Source organism: Cuculus canorus, chromosome 2 (assembly GCF_017976375.1).
Source record: "Cuculus canorus isolate bCucCan1 chromosome 2, bCucCan1.pri, whole genome shotgun sequence".
Classification (NCBI taxonomy): Eukaryota; Metazoa; Chordata; class Aves; order Cuculiformes; family Cuculidae; genus Cuculus; species Cuculus canorus.
The window spans coordinates 26,037,208-26,059,844 of NC_071402.1; the positions used below are offsets into that span (position 1 = coordinate 26,037,208).

The following is a 22,637-nucleotide window of genomic DNA, read 5'->3' on the forward strand; positions in this document are numbered from 1 at the left end:
GTCTGCTGGTTCCTCTGAATCCTCGCTGTCCACATGCCAGTTCCACTCTCAAGCTCAGTGACACTGGGGGCTACAGGCTCAAGATGAGTGGTACTAGGTGTCTCCATTTCCGCTTCTCTTGGGATCCTGTCACACTGCACATCTTGCTATTCCTATAGAAATGTTCTCATTCCTTACATAAATAAGGTGATAGCTAATAATACTAACTTCTGTGGGCACTAGTCAGACTCCAGATAGGTGAGTGGAAATGTAAATCTTTCTCATGACTTAAAAGTCTTCACGACTTGCAGACCTCCCTGCAGCTTTCAACACTGCCAAGTTCATTGCCTTTACTTCATAGAATAAGTATTAGATTTTTTTTTCATATGTGAAAATATAACCATTTAGAAACTATTGGGAAGGAAAGGATTATATGTGCAAGGCATCTATTACTGTTGTGGTTTTGTCGTTTGAGTACTTTGGCTTTTTCCTCTTTGTGAAACATTGATTTTAAAATTTCAGCAAAATATTACCTGTGTTTCCTATATTTTATTGTTTTTTATGTACTAGCTTTTCTTCATTTCCAGTTACATGACTGTATCTTAATGACAGCATCCTCCTAAGAAGAGTTGATAATTGGGAAATTCCATAATAATGTATTATGGGATTTAGAAAGAATAAACAGACTATTGTTTTTTTTCCCCCCAAGTTTTAGATACGGCTTTGCAGTGGGTATGCGTCTGTGTAGTTGTTTAAGTAGAAAAGTAGAAGTAAACCACATTTTTCTGTTGTATTTCAACTTTCTATTCAGGTGCAAATGCCATCATAGATTAAAGGTTCTAAACCAAAATAAATGCCATCTGTATTTTAAAACTATGCTGACATGGGAGTGCTCACATGATACACTGCTTTGTGGCAGCGTTTGATGCCTCATTTTGTCTTTGTAAAAAAAAAATATAGCAAACTTAAACTCCCCCCAAACATATTAGAGGGGATACGGACCTTGAATCCTTTCATTTTCAATAGGAAAAAAGCTGTGATCCTGTGTCTGGTGAACATGATGAGTCCAGTCTCTACGAAGGTCTACTAGATGTCTTTCCACAAGACTATACTTCTGATACTTTCTCCGAAAGGGATTCAGGAAAGTTGCAGGTGCTGGTGAAGTTGTTAGCAGCAATCCATGAGCTCAACTCTTCTGAAAGGCAAGTGTGAAATAAAGATAAAAGGGAGATAATGGGATATTGTTTTGCTTTTCAAATGCAGGGGGAGATAATATTCAGAATGAAGGCATTACAACTGTTTGCAGAGGTACCAAGCCTATTTACACATTGTACTCCAGGCTCTTCCTTGTTAAATTACTAAACTAGGATTTGCAGCTGACATAATTTTCAAAGTTGCTTTTCATATTTTTTTCATAATTCTTGTATTTTTCATACTAAGTTCCAGCAACTAAGGTTACTGCAGCCCCTGTACAATGACCTATTTACTTTTGAAGACTTTCCAATGCTTTGTACCTCCTCGAGGAGATGTATCCATGTATTAAACATTTTAAATTACACTGAAATGTTTTTAATTACTAGTTTATAATTTTTTTCCTCTTTAATCATGTTTAACTGCTTAGTGCTTGCTGCCTTTTCTGCTCAGGGCAACCAGACTCAGTAGAGAAACTTGCACAGCAACTGCTTATTTCCCTCGTGGTAAATGCCACTGACATGTAGGAAACCCTCTGTTTATCATAGGGTAATAGGATGCACATGGTTAATTACTGTGGAATTGTTGATTCATTCAAATCTCACATGACCTTGTATCTCATCATAACTCATGCTCATGCCTTGAAGCCCAACTATTCCAGAAGTATTCAGCTTTTAACTGTTATTTAAATTGATGCTTAAATAAGATATGCTGTAACTCAGTAGCGGGAAGTAACAGCAGATCTCTTGGCACTGATGTAATAGAATGTGTTTATTCCGGATACTCTTTACAAATCAGAAAGCTGAGCCTGTCATTGGAATTTATATGTCTAACAACCATTGAAACCAGTAACAGGTAAATATCTAAATGTACTGACTTTAATTCTTATAGATTGAAAGAAGCAGGAGTAGAAGGAAAAAACACTTCTCCTTCTATCAGTGCTGTAGGAGCTACCAAATTATAGCTAGTGTGGAGGCATTATTTTGCATCTTTAAAAGTTTTGTTACTTTAATGCAGCGCAGATCATGTTTCTTTTTCTTTTGTTTCTCTGCTCACATTAGTACTAAATACTTTCTGCTACATAGAGACTCAATTCCAATCCTCTTATAAAGCTTATATTCTATTTTTGAGTAAAAACAAAGGTGTGAAATTGGGGTTGATTGACAAAAAAAATCAGTCCTGCAAAGTTTTTACAAACAAGTCTTGGATTTTACCTTAAAAAACAACAACAACAACCTGGACTATATTGTTTGTGATACTTTTCACTTTCCTTTATCCCAGTTATTTTCATTCATAAAATGCTGGAAAGCGTCATTGCTTTCCCATTTGACTTTCATGATTCTGTTTATTAGAATTTTCCGAGGTTTTCTACAGAAGTTCACAGTAGCTTTTCCAGTTAGTAGAGTCACACACGCTTCATTTATTAGCTGCTACAACACTCTCTGCAAATGCTGCCTTAACAGATATTTTTTTATAGATAGAGATTTATTCTAAACAAATCTATCTCTTTAGCTGGTTCTGGATCTCTGCAATCTGTGCATTAAGCCAAATTCTGATGCAAAGGAGAATATTCATTATTTAACATTTGAATGCTTGACAGGAGATGTAATTCAACCAGATCTAGTATATACTTCAAATTAATAGTAAATGTTCTATTTCTCAGGAAATAGGAGTAGTCTCAGGTTGATGTGTATTTTTTGCTTGACTTGTGATTTTTTCTTAGAAGTCTTGGGTAATTTGTTATGTTATTGGATTTTAACTTTACTAAGGTTGAAGATAAAAAGATAACTTTGTTTTACTCTTTGCAGAGTCGTAGTGGTGTCCAATTACACTCAGACATTAAACATACTACAGGAGATGTGCAAACATTATGGATATTCTTACACCAGACTTGATGGACATACTCCCGTCTCCCAGAGACAACAGATTGTTGATACTTTTAACAGTAAATTCAGTCCAGCTTCTATCTTTTTGCTGAGTTCAAAGGCTGGCGGAGTAGGACTGAATCTGGTTGGAGCATCTCATTTGATCCTGTATGATATCGACTGGAATCCAGCTACAGATATTCAGGTCTGATAACAAACAGTGTACATGGGGGTTGGGATGGGCATCAAATGATTTCTTGATTGATTTTGAAATGCCTGGCTTTACATGTCTTATTGCTACCCATTTATCACATTGCATCTGGACAAGTACAATACTGGAGGAAAACTCTTCTTGAGAAGAAAACAAGAAATATTTCTGTCATGTTATATGTATTGGATTCATTAGAAGCCCATTTTCAGTAAGAAATGAAAATATTAAGTTCTGATTTTTTGAAGAGTGAGTCATGGATCCTCTTTTTCTCCTGACCTCTTTTTAACTGGAAAGTTGCTGTGTTTCTAAAAGGAAAAAAATCCATGGTTAGAATGTATAGCACACACATAGCAAATGTTGCTGTCAACGTGCTATACCTGGGAAAAATGCGAAGGTTCTGATCTGAATTAAGAGAATGAAGAAATCACGTGGCAATGATGCCAAAATAAAGAAAGCAAAGCCAGTCCTGTGCTGTTCTTTTAATTGGGCTGTTGGTGTCAGGGGGTTATTTAGTTGGTGTAAGAGCATTCAGTTAAAATAGTTCTTAACAATAACAATTTTAAAGAATCTTTTTATAAACACACTAAGTGTAGAGTAATGCTGTGTGCTTAATACCTGAAATAAGCTCTGATTGTCGGCCCTGCCCCTGTTCTAAGTGTCAGTCTTCATGTGGTCACTTGTTTTGTTGTTTGAAACAGAGCCTGCTAGATCAGTCACAATTGTTACAGGTTGCCAAAGACCACAAACCACGTTGTGGGGACTCATACCCACTGTTGTAGGGGTAAGCCTTACATTTTTGAAAAAATAATCACATAGCAGTATTCAGTTACATTTTGTTTCTTTAAGAATTAAAGGGGGTGCAAAACACTAATTTTACAATTTCAAAAGAAATGGCCAAGTAATTTTTAAAGATGTATTGTTGTAAAAAACAGTTTTGGAGAACGATGAGTATTCCTGAAGCACTAAACAGTTGCTAATGCTTGGAAAACAAATACGAAGAGGGCAGGAAAGAGGTGAAACTCCTGTTTTCCTACTATAGCACACAGGAAGAATGGGGACTGTAAGCAGCAGAAAGTAAATTATATTTTCAAAAGTATTTACAGTTAATACTAGAAGATTTTTATAAAAACAGTCAAAGGTAGTTATTGACGAATGCTTTCTTTGGACAACATCTTTTTGAAGGAGCTAGCAGAACTGGTAATTTGATCAGTGGAGGCTATAAGTTTTAGTTGAAATACAATTCTATTGTAGGCTGTTAATGCTCTTCATCTTCTTGTTTTCTTCAGGCAATGGCTCGAGTGTGGAGAGATGGCCAGAAACATACTGTACATATCTACAGACTGCTAACCACAGGTCAGAGATGGTGCTCAAACTTACCTAGAGTGAGATGGCTATTGAAGTTTTGTCCATATAAGAAAGGGAGGGAGTGGTTTTGGAAAAAATTCCTTCTTTAAAAATATGTATTATTAGTTCTGAATTCATTTAAAATAGAGACATCTCATTGATTCATTTGCCTTTGCTTTTTCTTGAATAACTGAAAGTAGTGGTTTAGTATTTCCTATGATTATTGTTATCAAGAAATGGATTTAACTTTTCTACTTGACAGGTACTGGTAAAAAATTATCCCAGTGTATCCATTTTTGTTTTGTTTTGTTTTGTTTTGTTGTGTTTTTTTTTTTTGATACAGGTTCAATAGAAGAAAAGATTTATCAAAGACAGATCAGCAAGCAAGACCTTTCTGGGGCAGTTGTAGACCTTTCCAAGACATCTGAACACATCCATTTTTCCATTGAGGAGCTTAGAAATCTCTTTACACTTCATGAAGATTCCAGCTGCATTACCCATGACTTGCTTGAGTGTGACTGTATGGGAAAGAAAGATCATCAAAGTGAGTTTCTTTTTCATTATTTTCATTTGTGGCTGAGGAAGTACATCCATTCTGAATATATGGGCTCTCACTGGAGAAAACTGATGCTCAGTAAAATAGCATTGAAGTAATGATGTTCATTATGGGGTCCTCCAGATACTGGCTGATTTTTCTAACCCATTGGAGCCCTTTACAAGATGAAGAGGGGGAAAGACATTCTTTGCAGTAACGACCAATGTATCATGCCTCTTAACTCCTTGAATTAGCAGTGGCCAGTGCAACTAGTGATTTGTTACAACCAAATGATATTATATGGTGTTTTGTTTCTCAATATTCAAGGACAGTAATGAGTAGCTGGTGAGGTTTAATTCAAAAGCCTTCTTTGAGGTTGCGTATACCAGCCAGCCCCAAATGAAGGTCTCAATAATGATAAGACAGATCTCTGAATGTAACTGTTCATTTCACAGTTATTAGCTACAGCTGATGCAGGATGATTAAAAGAGGTTTTTTTGAGAAATGCTGGAAAATCCCCTGACACTTGTAAACTTAAGTTGCAAATATTTGCATCTACCCTTTCCACAGGAACCTATCTTTCTTGTTCTTTTGACATATCAAAATTGTTTTAATACCCCACTGCATACAGGTGTATAGGTTTAAGTTAGGAGCAGGATTATGAAAAAAAAATGTTGCAAGTTGTGTTGTGTCTATTCAATTTTAATTTTCATAGCTCATCCAGTATCTTAAAGGAAAATGTGTCCATTGCCTTGGTGTGTTTCTTTCCTTTGGGCATGAAATATCCATATAAAGTATTTACAGATGTCATAATGAGTTACCAATACTGATATCTTCTAAGTGCATACAGGTGCCACAGTAAAAAGAACCAAAGAAATGGCTGCAAGAGACACAAACAAGAAATTATGTAATACAGACCCAATGAGACTATTTTGCTTGATAGTTTGCGTGTCTCCGGGTAGTAGGCTAGAGTCTAGAGTTATGTTCCTTTCTCATCTTGTTCTACTCAAAAGGGGGAGGACTTGGTTAGTGAAAGCACAGTGCTGTGTAGCCATAAGAATTTGCCTTTCTCCCTTACTTTTGCTCTACATATTGATTTAAATGTCTTTGTATCTTTCCTTAATGATTGAAAAGTTAAACCTTCTGTTTTTGCATGTGTACATAATGTTCTAAAATATGCCACCCTCCACTGGTTACAGGATCTGTGTGGAAAAGACACCTTTCATGTTAAATTATAGCCAAATGTCCTCACTGGTGTGCAGTGAGGCAGGTAGATCTCCTAGACTGCAGAAATCCAGGGAAACTTTATATTAGTGTGATGAACACTGGTGCATATAATTTTATTTAGCATTTTGCAGTTTTGACTGCTTATCTTGGAACATATTGGTTCCATCAATTCAAGCCACAGCATTGGTTTTTTGTGTCTCATGGCAGTGAATGTAACCAGGACTTCCTCAGGGGTAGTTATATCTTGGTCCCAGTGAACAGAACCTTTTTGGCAGTAAATCAAGGAAAAACCTGAAGGTCATTCTTAAGTTTAAGTGGTGGAAATGATAGAGTGAGAGGAAGGTTTGATTCCTGAAAGAGCTGAGGACATACTGGCTGATAATTCTCTGGTCAAAGTGTTGTTGATTGCCCCAGAATGCAGCTACCACCACCTGGTCTCTTTGTCTTTCATAAGAATAAGAATAAGAATAAGAATAAGAATAAGAATAAGAATAAGAATAAGAATAAGAATAAGAATAAGAATAAGAATAAGAATAAGAATCTGTCAAAAGTATTTCATTGAGGAACTAGATTCCTGGTTACTGAGGATAGGTGCTGGCACACAGAAAAGGCCAAGAACTCTAACTGATTTGTCTCCTCTGTTTGTAGCAAGTATTCAAAATATGAACTAAAGAGGAGCCAAACAATATAATACTGGCTTCACAATATGTGAGCTTTACATAACGCTCTTCATTAGATATACCAATGAGACCAGATGTTCTTGACCAAGCTCCTGTTGTCCATTCATACTGGAGCCATCTTTCAGAAAGCACTGGAGTCTTGAAGCAATTGACTGTGTATCATAGAATCATAGAATAGTTTGGGTTGGAGGGGACCTTAAAGATCATCCAGTTCCAAACCCCCTGCCATGGGCAGGGACACCTCCCATTAGGTCAGGCTGCCCAAGGCCCCATCCAACCTGGCCTTGAACACCTCCAGGGATGGGGCAGCCACAACCTCCCTGGGCAACCTGTGCCAGTGCCTCACCACTCTCACAGTGAAGAAATTCTTCCTAATGTCCAGTCTAAATCTGCCCCTCTCCAGTTTGTACCTGTTCCCCCGGGTCCTGTCCCCACAAGCCTTTATGAATAGCCCCTCTCCAGCTTTCCTGTAGGCCCCCTTCAGGTACTGGAAGGTCGCTATAAGATCTGCTCTGAGCCTTCTCTTCTCCAGGCTGAACAAGCCCAACTCTCTCAGCCTGTCCTTGTAGGGAAGGTGCTTCAGCCCTCCGATCATCTTTGTATCCCTTTGTATGGATCATGCAGATGAGTTGCTGACTATTCTACTGGCTTTCAGATCAGCTGTAAAGCTGTACACCTATTGTTTTACCTGGTTGTTGTTTAATTTATGGAGTTAGGAATGTAGAATCTGTAAGGACTTGAGAAGTGCATCCTTCTACATTTCCTTCTGGCCAGTAAAGTGTGTTTCAAGCCTAGAACAAGTGTGTGTCGTGTCAGTCAAAAGGAAAGTCTTGCATATGTGAGCCTTTATGGGCTCTTCAAAAGATTAAAAAACTCAGGAATAATCTGAGTCATCATGCTGCATATTTCACTGCTCTTTCGTAAGGAGCATGTAACACCGCTATGAAAATATTTGACAGCAGGTTATAAACCAATAACAGCAGGTATTGGTTAAAATCAGCAAACTGATTTCTTCATTTGTCAGATGCACCAAGTGAATAATGAAGCCAGCAACATGTGACATACTCTGCAGTGACCTGGTACTGTTTGGGACTTTATAATCCTTTGTCCAAAGTGAATTCTTCTCTTTATGCTTCACAGAGAATAGTCTTTTCCTTACTGTGATATACATTATGCAATAGCGTGTATATTGAACAGTTTAGCTTAATCTGGATGCACAGTGCACTAAAGATCCAACTCTAGCGTGCTGAGTCAATGAAACAGCTATTCAGACTATTCTTAGCTGGTTGGAATGACTCAGGGAGGGAACAGAAGCTAGCATGGATTTTGCTGCAACATATTTCTAGATTCAGATTTGCTTAAAAATGGGAGCAGCCAAAATGTCACAGAATTAGGAAGATAACAGAAATTGTCAGAAAAGGTATTTCCTTTCCCTTGTCTTTATGCTAGCATATGGTGATTTTGATAAATTCAGTCAATGAGGAAGAAACAGCCTTTCCCCTCTTGCTGTGAATACATATGTTTGGTTTTCACTGACACAGGATTTATGTGCTATTCTATTTTCTCTCCTTTGTTGTCACCAACTGACATTAATTCAGACTGAAATTTTCTGTGTCTCTTTTCTCTGAATAGTCTACTGCACTGTTTTTTTTTCAGATCTTTCCTCAGAAAAGACTACTGTGCCTAGAAGTTGCCAGCTTGGACAAAATCATGGGAAGCCTGATTCAAAGAAACCACTCTCCATGTCACAGTTGATGCAATGGAAACATTTCTCTGGGCAACATCAGGCTCTAGCTGATCCTTTCCTTGAAAGGATAAAAGAGAATGTTTCTTTCATTTTTCAGAATGTAACCAGTCCAACTTCTGCGTCCTAATAAAACTTAAGTGTCTTTCCCCACCAGTTGCATCCTGCTCCTCAGAGGTGTGAAAAACTGATGTGTGGGACTTTTTGCTCCTTTTGCCAAGTTTTGTTTTGTGTATTTGTGGTGAGGTTTCTGGGTAAATGTGATTCCTGGTGTTTATACAAAGTTACTGTTATTACTAGTATTAGTAAGTATTATTTAATACTTACTAGAAGTGTAATACAGATTTTTAGAACTATCTTTGCTTTCCAGTCTTTTGTTCCTTTGACATCATAATTAGTAAGATTGTTTTTATTCACATTCCTATCTGGGTCTAATTTCTTTTATAGTTTTCGTTTGATCATAATGATTTATTGCTTGTAAAGCTGGCAGCTCTTTAGCTAAATTTTATAAGATTAGGCAATTCTATATACATTTATATGATGTTATCAAGAGTCTAGTTGGATTTTTGTTTTGACAGTGAAAAGTTATGTATCTGTATAACTGCAGCTTTATAACAAAGTCAGTGTTTGTTCCTTTGAATTTAAACTTTAATAAAACTTGGAGCCACTGAGGTCTGGAATTCTGAGACCACAGGTTGATACAGTGTCAAAATACTCTGAAATTCACCTATTTGCTTTACTTCAGAAAATAAACAAACTTCATTTCTCAGACTTACAGAGTACAAGCTTATGTAATTTCTAGCTAACTACATTTAAGGACGCTTCTTACCAAACACTAGAGTACTGCACACATTTTCAGTCTATATTTTTATTATGACTATGTTTTCCTTCTTTGAGGGCACAAACATTTGAAGTCAGTTCTTCACAGTTTTTAAGTGAAGTATTTTGAAAGGCCTGGGAATAGAAAAGATTGAATGACTTTCAGCATTATGGCAAACTTCGAGAATTTGAAAGACCTTGAGCAAGAATAGGGCTCCATTGTGATAATCCTACATCACACCATGTGATGTACAACCTCTGGATATTTGGTACATGTGAAACTGTGTTGTAAAAATTAGTGCTCTGCCTTTCACTGAGTTCACAGTCCATCCTAAACCAACATCAAGTATTTTCCTTGCATTTTGATGCAGTTTGGGAACTGAAAGTACTTCAACTTTTCTCCACCATCCACATTTATTTCAGAGGAGTTTTTGAGTTGCCTTTGTCTCTAAATGCCGAATGACACCACAAAATAATGAAAACCAAAATAGGAGCATAATTGAGAAAGTCATTGATTCCGAACATCATTTGGGCATGCAAATTGCGTTCTTGTTAACAATTAGAATTATGCATATAGATTTTAATTCTTTAACATTTCAAGCTGGCTTTTAAAGAGCCTGTTCGCCACCCTGTATATGATGGAACGTGGTGATCATGCTAATCCAGGTGCTGTGCTGCTGTAGTGCCTATTCACTGTTAAACAAAGGCTGCCAGATATGTTACAGCTCACATAGCTTATTTTAATTAGCAAGAGCAAGGTTTGCCTGCAGCTTTGTAACTCGAGAAAGAGATTCTAGCCAATCTGTGTAATCATTATTGTAACTAATAATTAACTGACACTGATCATACTTAGATCTGTGCTGCCCATAGGTTTCTGTAAATTTGCTCCTGTCTGTGGAAAGCACGCTGATATTCTCTGCTCTCTATTGATGCTGATCTCATATGTGGTTTCTTGTATCTGCATAAACAAGTAGATGCCAGTTTGGTTCCATCTTTGTTTGTTTGTGGGACCATCATTGTCCTGACTGATCACACATGAGATGACCCTTGCTTGAAGTGAACCAATTGGCAGTGCCATTCAGAAGACCCAGGCATTTAAGAGAAGGAAGTTTGCTGCAGGGTCTATATGATGCCATGTTTCATCTTCTGTACCTAAGGTAGTCCCTCACAGTATCTTGGAGGCTTTCTCACCTCGCCTGATGAGTCCTGCCCTCAGACAGTCCTTCTTGCTGTCGCGTCACGCACCACTCTGCACAATGCAGCTGTAGCTGCATGCTGGCAGAACACAGGTCTGGCAGAGAAGCCTTTTTACTCTTTGGCCTCCAGGGTAGCTTTATTTTGGCAGTTTTGAAATAAATAAAATAAAAGCTGGTACTGGAGACCACCATGGAGCTCTCTGGAGGCCAGAGGAGATGAGCCCAAAGACACATACTGCTGTGTCTGTGAAGGTGACCCAGGCTCAGATCGATGGTCTGGGAGAGATTTCTGGCAGATGGACCATTGCACTAAGTAATGTTGCTTCAAGGGTGAGAAAGCCAAAGCAGCTTGTACCAGCACACCTAATGCCAGTTACAGCTTCAGTAGGATTCCTGTCTGAGTTCTGCTACACCAAGTTACCCCAGATCTCTTGCACTGGCAGCTTGCATGGTGATACTTACTAGAAGGCTCCTCCAGCATCAACCTAGTGAGACAAATGTACATCCCTCATTAATCTTTCATGACTTCTGGGCATGATAGAAGTATGCATGGGTCAGTTCTGGAATCCTCCACATAAGAAGGATATGGAGCTGTTGGAACGGGTCCAGAGGAAGGCTGCAAGGATGTTCAGAGGGCTGGAGCACCTCCCATACGAGGACAGGCTGAGAGAGTTGGGCATGTTCGGCCTGGAGAAGAGAAGGCTCCAAGGAAACTTTACAGCAACCTTCCAGCATCTGAAGGGGCTACAGGAAAGCTGGGGAGGGACTATTCATAAAGGCTTGTAGTGACAGGATGAGGGGCAATGGGTATAAACTGGAGAGGGGCAGATTTAGACTAGACATAAGGAGGAATTTCTTCATGATGACAGTGATGAGGCACTGGCACAGGTTTCCCAGGGAAATTGTTGATGCCTCATCCTTGGAGGTGTTCAGAGCCAGGCTGGATGGGGCCTTGGGCAGCCTGGTCTAGTGGGATGTGTCCCTGCCTGTGGCAGCAGGGCTGGAATTTGATGATCTTTAAGGTCCCTTCCAACCCAAGCTATTCTATGATTCTGTAATTCTATGTGCTTCTTGGTTGTTTGGGTAAAATACTACAACCCAAAAACAGGTTGCACATGATATTATGGGTGATGCAGACTGAAAATCTGATTCTGAAATTTGATTTGTCCTGGAAAATTATGTTTCTTGCTGGAAGTATAGGTTGTGGAAAATACATGAATACAAGTTCTAATTTATTATGCCATCTGTGATTCTCCCACAGTTGTCTACAACAGCCTGCAAAATGAGACTAGCCCGTCCTGCTCACATAATCACAGTATAATAATCAGTGTTTTTATTCAGTGTGCAGCATGTGGGCTTGTGAGTTTCTTCACCCATAGGTGAGAAATGTCTGCTAGGAAAAGTCTCTCTAGTGAATTTACCCTAATCTGACTGTTTACTGATAAAGGTATATTGAGGATTTTGAGTCCCTACAAGGTCATATTTCCCCTTCTCTTAACAATCATGAAACCCTACAGGATGGGGAAGGTAGCTGATGCTGAAAGGCAAGTATCAAGTCCTAGCACATGGTCTCAGATGTGGCTTCTAGCTTCACTGCCAGTGATGCCAGCTGTAAAACACGTGTAGTTTATGTTGCACGGTCTCACCAATCAGCTCAAGTCTCTGAGATTCAAGGATCTCTCCGCAGAAAGGGGGAGACAAAGGCTATTAAGCCATGGCTGTGGTCTAGTGCAATGCTTGAAACATAAGGTGTTGATTGATGTACTTGGCTGACTGTTCTGGCTTTTGGAGGATCAAAGTGTTCATCCACCAAGTGATGGTTCCTACGGACCCACTCCAACAAATAAGGCAGGTCTGCCTAGCAATAGGTCTGAAATGGTGGCTTCTTCATTGCAGCATAAAAAGCAAGAGCAGCAGAAACCACAGATGCAAGCACAATGGCAAGCAGCATATTTTTCTAACAAATGCTAAGCAAAGAGTACCAGTATTTGACATTTATTAGTGCTACAGAATCAGCAAAAATGTACAGAGCATTGAGGTATGTCTGAGGCAGCAAGTGGCAAGTGCAGTGCCAGCTAAACATCCTATTGTCATTATAGGTGTGAGATGTTGAGGGTTATCAAGTCAGGATGTGCTCCATCTTAGCCGAGACCTGTGGCACTCCACTGAGTGACACTGATTTGAGCTGTTTTGTACCATCCTGCCCAGAGACAAGTGCTTGACCTGTCAGGAGAAGAAATCATGAAGACACATGCTCCTAGGGAACGGCCTGGTAATCTTTGAAAGGCTACTGCAGGGCTGTGAGTCACACTGGGCAGGGAGGGTTGTCAACCCGCCCTCAGATTCAGCAATCAATATTGTGTTTCTTTCCAGCTCTTAGCTGGGAGGAGGGGATTTTGGAGAAATTCAGCTACTTCTGGCATAGGGCGTGCTGCCAAAGAGATAAGTGTACTGCATGTTCTCAACTGAGACCAACCCTGATTTTAAAAAGCAGAAGGGGTGGTGTTTTATTTATTTCTGTATATTGCAGCAAGGTTTTTTTTTTAACTGGTTTCATATGACTGATTTGTTGATTCAGCTTTAACCCATCTTGGCTCAGGTTTCTTTGTGACTGAGATAGTAACCCTATATCATTATTCACTTGCATAATAGAAATCCGAATTATAACTCCTGTCAGGTGAGGAACGATATAACAAGCTTTGTGTGTCATTCAAGTTTGTATGGCAACTGCAGTAGATGTATCTTGCATTCTGACAAGAGGTGGACATCAAGTCCAGTTAAGGGTCTGCCTTTTTCAGGGATCATGGAGTTCTTTGACTCATCATCTGGTGCAAAAAAGGTGCCAATTGGTGAGTGAATGATTCTGTAATGGAATAAACTCACAGGAGTTTCTTAAAACGCCAAATACAGAACAAGCTTTGACAACAGCCTGGGGTTACCACCAGGAATTTGCAGAGAAACCCAGCCCTTACAGACAAGTAACACACAGAAGGAAAGTAGTTCTTTTATGTCCTTTCCATCGAATGAAAAGTTGACGTAAATCATGGTTGTTTACGTGTGGCTTAAATAAATGATGTGTTTGTGGCTAGAAGATCTGGAAAGGCTATAAAGAACAATGAAGAAAACCACTTTTGGCTTTATAGAGTAACTGAAGAGTAACTGAATTGAAATCTTTTTAACAAGGCCTTCCGTGCTATTACTTAGTACAAAAGCAAAACTGCTTTTGTGGACGTAGGTACTTAAAGGACTTGTAACGTATGACACAGTGTTCCACTCTTGAGGGGCAATGCGTGTTTGCACAAACACCACAAGTCAGGACCCAGACAAGTAATACTGAACACTGCAACCAGCTTGTGGGTATTCTGCCAGAACCTTGCCTGGTTAGGTACCTTGGTTGCTGCTACCTTACACCCGGTTTTGTGGAATTATTATTAATTATGATTAATGTGTGGAAATCTAAGCTGATTTGAAGGAAATGTCTGTCTAAAAACATTGCAGCTGTTGCTGCTTGCAGCCTCCTCTCTCACTCTGGATGTCAGCCTGAGTTCTCTCTGTGCTCCTTTGTTTGCTTAGTTTGATTTACACCCACTTGACAACATATGCTCTTCATTCTCCTCTAATTTGTTTCCTTCCAAATAGGAAAAATATCAGCCATTCTGACAAAAGCCTGTGCCCCTGCAAGCTAGCTTTTTGGGTACTTCCTGTCAATTAGACAAAGATCTTCATTATGACTGCCTTGGCCTAGGCTTTAGTTTTCTAGATGGGGCTGTGTCACATAACAGTGAGCTCCCTTGTGACCCTTGACTTTTTGAGGTTTCTTTCGAGGGATGGATTTTGCTCAACAGTAGAAGTGCAGCTTGAAACTTCCTCCCTCCAGCTGGAAGGTGTTGCCTTTGATGGGGTGTTTGTCTTGTCCTGTACCTGGTTGGGACACAAACGTCTTCATAACCTTATTGACTCAACAGAGATCTGTGCAGGGGTCAAGGCTTATCCAAAACCTTGGAGACTTGGGATCTGGACTGGACGCCCAAATCACAGAGTTAAGCAGATGAACTTTTGTGGGTTGCTTGTGCTAATGACGTTTTTGATGTATGTACTACAAATGTAGAGGGGGTTATCAATGTTTCCTAACACTAAATCTGTATGCTTCCTGCTGTATAGCACTTTCTGATTCATTTGTCACTTTAAAACTTTTCCTATTTGGACTGAATTTTTCCCCCCATCACTTTTCTGCTGCCAGGCTGATTTATGTTTGTGTGGAGTTAAAAGCTTCAGCAAAATGGCTGATCTGTTCCTAAGACTGTGGGTAGGAGAAAACAGTTTGTTTTGTCCTTATTCCAGAACTGGAAACCCTTCTGCTGAGATGCCTTCTTGCTTTCGTGTTTCAACTTAGGACTTAAAATAGAGGTGGGAAGAGACGGGAGAAAAAGGCATGACTTCCGTATTAGCATATTTTTCACTGTTCCCCTTAGGATGTGCACCAGTTTATAAATATTTGCAAGAAAAGGGCAGTAGAAATATGTATGGTGCTGACTTCTTTCTTTTGAGCAGCTAAAAGGTCTCCTGATTTCCTTGACGCCAGATTTGTATGAGACTCAGAACTGCTAGGTTTGACCACTTTGAAAAAGCTGCATTTTCTCCTACCTTTTACCTGAGATGAGGCCCTGATTACACCACATTCCACAGAGTGACTAAGTGTAATCTGACCAAAGTTGTTTCGAGAGATTCTTCCCATAATTCTCCCTTCAAGTTGTGCTCTGCTGGGCAGGGCACAAATGCAGCAACTCATAGCAAGAAGCTGTCTCACCTGTGTGCTAAATCAGCCTACCAACATCCCACCTGCCTCAAGGAGGAAAAAGAACCAGGTCAGAGCAGTTAAACTAGACCCAAGGTGGTGTGGGATAAGGAAAGTGGTGACATTGGGATTGCTACAGGGGTAGATAAGGAAGTAGAGCTGACCTAGAGGAGAAGGAGATGGACAGGTAGGAGGAGGGGCTGAGCCTGGGTAGGCAAAGGCTTAGATGGGTTATAGAGTCAGGTAGAGAAGCCAAAGAAGGACAGGTCCTGTTAAGCAAGCAGGATGGGTGAGGATGGTATGGTGTATGGTATGGTGTATGGTATGGTATGGTGTATGGTATGGTATGGTATGGTATGGACTGGACACCAAGGCTGGAACCAGACACCACTACTGAAAAAAAGAACTATTAGTCTGGTGAAAGGAGGGAAGATGCTCTCCTCCACTCGCCTCCAGATCCTGTAATAGACCTCATGATTCCCAAGTCTCACCATTCTCCTGCTCTTGGTGAATGCCCATGAAGTGACTGGTAAATAGATTGTTACCTCACAGCTGATGTCTATAAGCTTTTAGAGTCTTGGAATTCTCTTTGCTATTCATTTATGAACCATTGGAAATTTGAAAGTATGCTCCAGATGAAAATGTTTGCAACCCTTATTGCAGCATGACCTCTCAAAGGATACAAATATTATTTTGCAAGCTGCAGGCTTTTGGGATTAACATTGCCTTGCAGACATTTAACTGCCTTGTACATTTGCATCATAATTAAGCGTTGTATGAATACACTTTCTGTTTCCTTGCTTCATCCAGCTAAGAGGATGGACAGTGATCTGGGAATAAGTTGAGTTGCAGCTAATGTGAAGAGAATTTGCGCTTTCTGTGTATACGGCAATCTGGTACCATTTATCTTAGTGGGGCATGCCAAATTAGTGAACATCTTCAGCTTCTTGTTTGACTTTGACTGCTGTCTTTAGTCTCTATGCTCCTCCTCATAAGTGCATTTAATAACTGTTCATCTGATAGCAGTGGTGTGAAGATAAATAATCCAAATTGCATACAACATTTGGATGTATGAGGGGAGGTCAGAGGTGTGACCTGGGGTTTAGAGAGAAGACGGATATGAACTCTTATGAGAGGTGCACAATGAAACGATAAGAGGTGACAGTTATGAACTGCAGAAGGAAAAATTCTCACTGGATATAAGGTAAAAAACAACCCACAGCAAAAGAGATGAACCCTGAAAGAGGCCTCCCAGAAGGCTATGGAAGCTCCATCCTTAGTAGTTTTCAGAACCAGACTGAACAACCTGATCTAACTTTGAAGTTATCCCTGCTCTCAGTAGAGGGCTGGACTACATGACCTCCAAAGGCTCCTTCCAATGCAAGTGATCTCCTGGACTGTGCTAGAACTATGGAGAAAATACAGATCACTGAGGTCTGTGGCTGACTAACAGCCACTGACTATGTTAAAAATCTCCTTGGGATCAAAAATCTTTAGTGGATATTGAACAACAGAATCTGCTCAGAAACAATGAGCTTTTAAAATGTGATATGATGAAAAAATTCAGGGATTCTGCTTGTGGAGGGAAATCTATTACCACCACTATGAAACCTGCAGCCTGGAAAGGGCTGTGAGATCTCATACAAGCTAGGCTGGCAGCTCCCAGAAACCAGTAACATGCAGAGGAAAGCGAAAGGTTGCCTAAACCAAACTGCTGCTTGAAATTGTAGCGCTAGCTTTCCTCAAGCTGCTTTTATTAATGGCTCTACTCTTTGTCTGGTTGTTTAGTCTCTCTGTATGTTGTTTTGCATAGCTATACCATAAAGAAAAGTAATCCATAGGGACACCACCTGCCTTCAGAGCAACACCCTGCCTTGCAGCACAGGTGGTTTTCCCTCTGTTGCTATTTTATCTCAACTGTGTCAAGACTAATGCCCCTCAGCTGCTACAGGTTGATGTCAGTGGTGTGTGGTGGTATAAATGCAAGAAAAACACTTGTTAAAAAGCAATTAAGTTTGTTTGATGCAGCACTCTTCCAGCCTTGGCCACGGTTGTGAGTGTAGCTGCCAATCACAGAATCATAGAACTGTGTGAATTGGAAGGGACCTTAAAGATCATCCAGTTCCAACCCTCCTGCCATGGACAGGGACGCCTCCCACTAGATCAGGGTATCCAAATCCCCATCCAACCTGGCCTTGAACACCTCCAGAGGTGGGTCATCCACAACTTCCCTCGACAACCTATTCCAGTGCCTCACCACTCTCATAGTGAAGAAATTCTTCCTAATGTTTAGCCTAAAGCTGCCCTGTGTAGTCTATAGCCATTGCCCCATGTCCTATCACTACAAGTCTTTGCAAACAGTCCCTCCCCAGCTCTCTTGTAGCCCCTTTCAGGTGCTGGAAGGTCACTAGAAGGTCTCCTCTGAGCCTTCTCTTCTCCAGGCTGAACAAGTCCAATTCTCTCATCCTGTCCTCATATGGGAGATGCCCTGTTACTGCTGGAAAAGGGAGGGAAAAAGCCTAAGTATGTAAATCCAGCCAAGGATTTACCTGGGGGTTTGCAAGTGGGGCATTAAGGTGACTTCAGGCCACCTCCTTCTTTAGGTCTGCTTTCCAGTTTCCCTCTTGCAGTTCCAGTACTTTCTAGAGCACGCAAAACTTGTTTTGAGCTTTGTGTTCCTGCAAGTTGATGCAGCTGCCTGGACAGCTGCCCAGGTGTGCCCACCTGGTTTTGGGTGGCAGAGAGCTGGGATACCATGTACAGAGAGGGAGGCAGGAGTGCTGCTCCCTGCTGCAGTTCTGCACTGGTGCCTCGTGATGGGACCTGCAACTCAGTTGTATGATGGGACCATGGCTCTGAGGATTCTCCTGCACCTCTGCCAGAAGTGTCAGAGCTGCCTCCACTCTTGCTCTTACATTTTAGATTAAAACCCTTAACTCGCCCATGGCAAGCAATGCTAGCATGCTAATAAAGAATCACCATAGAATCACCAAGTTGGAAAAGACCTCTTGGATCATTGAGTCCAACCATTCCTATCTGACACTAAATCATGTCCCTGAGCACCTCATCTACCCATCTTTTAAAGACCTCCAGGGATGGTGACTCAACCACCTCCCTGGGCAGCTGTTCCAGTGCCCGATGACCCTTTCTGTGAAAATTCTTTTTCTGATGTCCAGTCTGAACCTTCTCTGTCACAGCTTCAGGCCATTCCCCCTTGTCCTGTCCCCTGTCACTTGGGAGAAGAGGCCAGCTCTCTCCTTCCTACAACCTCCTTTCAGGTAGTTGTAGAGAGCAATAAGGTCTCCCCTCAGCCTCCTCTTCTCAAGGCTACAACCGGAGTTCCCTCAGCCGCTCCTCGTAAGACTTGTTCTCCAGCCCCCTCACCAGCTTCGTTGCTCTTCTCTGGACACGCTCCAGAGCCTCAACATCCTTCTTGTGGTGAGGGGCCCAGAACTGAACACAGTATTCAAGGTGCGGTCTCACCAGTGCTGAGTACAGAGGGAGAATAACCTCCCTGGACCTGCTGGTCACTCCGTTTCTGATACAAGCCAAGATGCCATTGGCCTTCTTGGCCACCTGGGCACACTGCTGGCTCATGTTCAGTTGGCTGTCAACCAACACCCCCAGGTCCTTCTCCTCCAGGCAGCTTTCTAGCCAGACTTCTCCCAGTCTTTAGCACTGCATAGGGTTGTTATGCCCCAAGCGCAGGACCCGGCATTTGGCCTTGTTAAACCTCATCCTATTGGTCTCAGCCCACTGTTCCAGCCTGTTCAGATCCCTTTGCAGAGCTTCCCTACCCTCCAGCGGATCCACTCTTCCACCCAGCTTAGTGTCATCTGCGAACTTGCTAAGGGTGCACTCAATGCCTTCATCCAGGTCATTGACAAAGACATTGAACAGGACTGGACGCAACACAGAAAGAATCACCCTGGCCGGTGTCTGAATTCGCTTTCAATGCTTTGTTTTCGAGGCAGCGCTCAGCAAAGGCAGCAGGAGAGGGTTTCTGTCCGTCAGCCCTGCGGGTGGCAGCAGCGGCTCACGGCAGCGCTGAGGCTCCGCTCCCCGGGGTGCGGGGGGGCTGCAGAGCCGCCGGGGACCGGGACATGGGATCACCCGCGGGCGTTGGGACAGCCCGTGAGCAGGAAGGCGACTGCGCTACAAAGGAGCCCTTAAGTGATTGCTGCTTCCAGGAAGAAGTAAGGCGCGATCTCTCTATTTCAGTATTGGAGTCAGGGAGGCACGCGCTGGTCCCGTGACCAGCTCTGTCCTCAGTGAGTTATGATGGGATTATGCCTTCCAGCAAACCGTATGGGTTTATAAGTGACGTAAAAGACCACTGTTTGTAAATCAAAGCTGCAACTGGCACTCAGTTGTGGGTGACAGCCCAAGGAACCGAGTGCAGGCACTGTGGGTTACGGCAGCAAAGGGATCTGAGTACTTAAGTGCTGTCCTTGTGCTGCTATAGGTACCTAAAAACCCAGAGTCCTAAAATCACTCTGCAGCTGCAGGCTGAGCTGTGAAATACCTGAACACGCTGAACGCCTGCCTGAACTGACAAACTCGCTGAGAGTAATCTCAAATCATCCTTCTGTGCTAAAGATTTGCCACTGTGATTAGAAGGCTGTCAATGCCCTTGTTCCTTTCTCCTGATGCTGTAGACATCCGTGAACCCCAGCTGAGGTACTCGGGTTTCCCCTGGCATTGCAGAGCATGCCTGTGCGCCTGACTCGGGGCTATGGTTTCTGAACACAGAAGAGGCACAGAAAGGCTTGGTGCTAAAATACTGGGTTTCAGAGCACCTGTGTCTCTGCAAATGTGGTGCGTGCTGGCATCCTTCTCCAAGGCTTGCTTACAGGCCGAGAGGGAAAAGCAGAAATTACACCATAGAACTGCTCTATTCTTTTCATTTCCAGGGCCGGTAGAAGACAGTAAGAGCTTGTAAGTAACTTAAGGCAGCCTCAGGGCTTCTCTAAATTATAATGCTTGGTAACAGTTCAAAGAGGTTTCTCCATCACAACCCATTATAACCTTCAGACGTGCTCTCAGTGGTGGTTAAGACCATGGAAGATCCCAACTCTGTCCATTACCAAATTTGGCCACTTTGCATCATTCTATCAGGATCCAGGATCTTGGTGTTTTCTTTGGGAGGGCCAGAGTCCTTTGGGACAGATTTAATTCTTACTGCATTACAATTAGGCAATAAAGTCTTGAGACCACACACAAAATTTCTTTTGGGCTACACTTCTGAATTCCTTGAGTAAGAGTTGAGTAGGAGAGGAACAATGCTTCAAGTTTGGCCCTTTGTTTTTTTCCAAATAATGAATACACTGAGAGCCAGTTCAAGCAAGTCTGTATTCTCCAGCTGCTCTTCCCTGATGCCTGTGAGCTATTGTACCTTAAAAGTGCTCAGCTGAAGATAGAACAGAGTTAAAGATGCAGAGGGGTGACCTGCTAAGGAAGATACCTGAAACTACTGTGTCTTGCTCATTTTCTCTCTGTAGATAATGACAGCTTCTACTCCAGCTCCAGAGGCTCCCAGTGTGGATAGTATATATCCCACTAAGTTATACCTGTTATTGCATTCAAGCCAAACCTGGCTGGGTTGATTCTGGTGTGGCGACACCTGAAATGCATTCCTGAAAACCAGAAAAGTATCATCTGAGGCAAGCTGTGGGGAAAAGTCTGGTGATATGTAGGGAAACATTTGTAAGTATCACTGATAATTGTCTATCAAAATGTGTGCCACTTCCATATGATTCTATAATACATTCAGCAGATAACTTCAGGTGACCTGAAATCTCCTGTAGAGGTTGTTCATTATTCACCAAAGCTACTTTCTGCTTTGTTTTTTCCCCAGATCCAGGAGAACTTACTGAGCCTTCTGGAGATGGGACTGATCATAGAATCATAGAATGGTTTGACTTGGAAGGGACCTTAAAGATCATCCAGTTCCCACCCCCCTGCGATGGACAGGGACACCTCCCACTAGACCAGGCTGCCCAAGGCCCCATCCAACCTGGCCTTGAACACCTGCAGGGATGGGGCATCCACACCTTCCCTGGGCAACCTGTGCCAGTGCCTCACCATCCTCATAATGAATAATTTCCTCCTTATGTCTAGTCTAAATCTGCCCCTCTCCTAATTTATACCCATTCCCCCGGTCCTATCACTACAAACCTTTGTAAAAAGTCCCTCCCCAGCTTTCCTGTAAGGAAACTGGGTACTGGAAGGACACTGTAAGGTCTCCTCTGAGCCTTCTCTTCTCCAGGCTGAACAAGCCCAGCTCTCTCAGCCTGTCCTCGTGTGGGAGGTGCTCCAGCCCCCTAATTATCCTTGTAGCCCTTCTCTGGATCCGTTCCAAAAGTTTCATATCCTTCTTATGTTGAGGATTCCAGAACTGGACACAATACTCCAGGTGAGGTTTCACAGGAGCGGAATAGAGTGGCAGAATCACCTCCCTTGCCATGCTGGCTACTCTTCTTCTGGTGCAGCTCAGGATACAGTTGGCCTTCTGGGCTGCGAGCACACATTTCCGGCTCATGTTGAGCTTCTCATCAATCAGCACCCCCAAGTCCTTCTCCACAAGGCTGCTCTCAATCACATAATTCCCCATTGTGTATTGAAACCACAGATTGCCCAGACCCGGGTATAGCACCTTGCACTTGTCCTTGTTGAACCTCATGAGATTCACACAGGCCCACTTCTCCAGCTTGTCCAGGTCCCTCTGGATGACATCCTGTCCTTATGGTGTGACAAGTGCACCACTCAGATTGATGTCATCTGCAAACTTGCTGCGGGTGCACTGATGAGAGCTCATATTTGAATGAGTACAGTTTTTTAAACAGTCTCTGCCAAAGGGGCTGATGCACAGACAGATTTAATGACAAGTTAAAATTAATTACCCAGTGTACAGCCCTGGGCTGCTACCAGCAGTTGTCAGCAGCAAGTCTTGTTTTGGGGTGGCTGAGGGTGGTTGTGCTGCCAACTGGAATGAACAGAGTCCTTTTGAACCCAAGCTCTGAAGCTTGCCTGGAGATTCCCTGCAAGAAGA

General features: G+C 42.0%; 1 protein-coding gene across 1 annotated transcript in view; it reads left to right on the forward strand.

Moving 5' to 3' along the window:
- The window catches only part of RAD54B (RAD54 homolog B), a 67,729-nt gene extending 58,183 nt beyond the window's left edge, over positions 1-9,546 (forward strand). Inside the window, exons 11-15 of the mRNA XM_054059665.1 lie at positions 1,006-1,181; positions 2,979-3,240; positions 4,533-4,599; positions 4,934-5,134; positions 8,689-9,546. Coding sequence (XP_053915640.1) covers positions 1,006-1,181; positions 2,979-3,240; positions 4,533-4,599; positions 4,934-5,134; positions 8,689-8,906 — 924 coding nt within the window. The 3' untranslated portion in view covers positions 8,907-9,546. The remainder of the gene's footprint in view (positions 1-1,005; positions 1,182-2,978; positions 3,241-4,532; positions 4,600-4,933; positions 5,135-8,688) is intronic.
- The last annotated feature ends 13,091 nt before the right edge of the window (positions 9,547-22,637 follow it).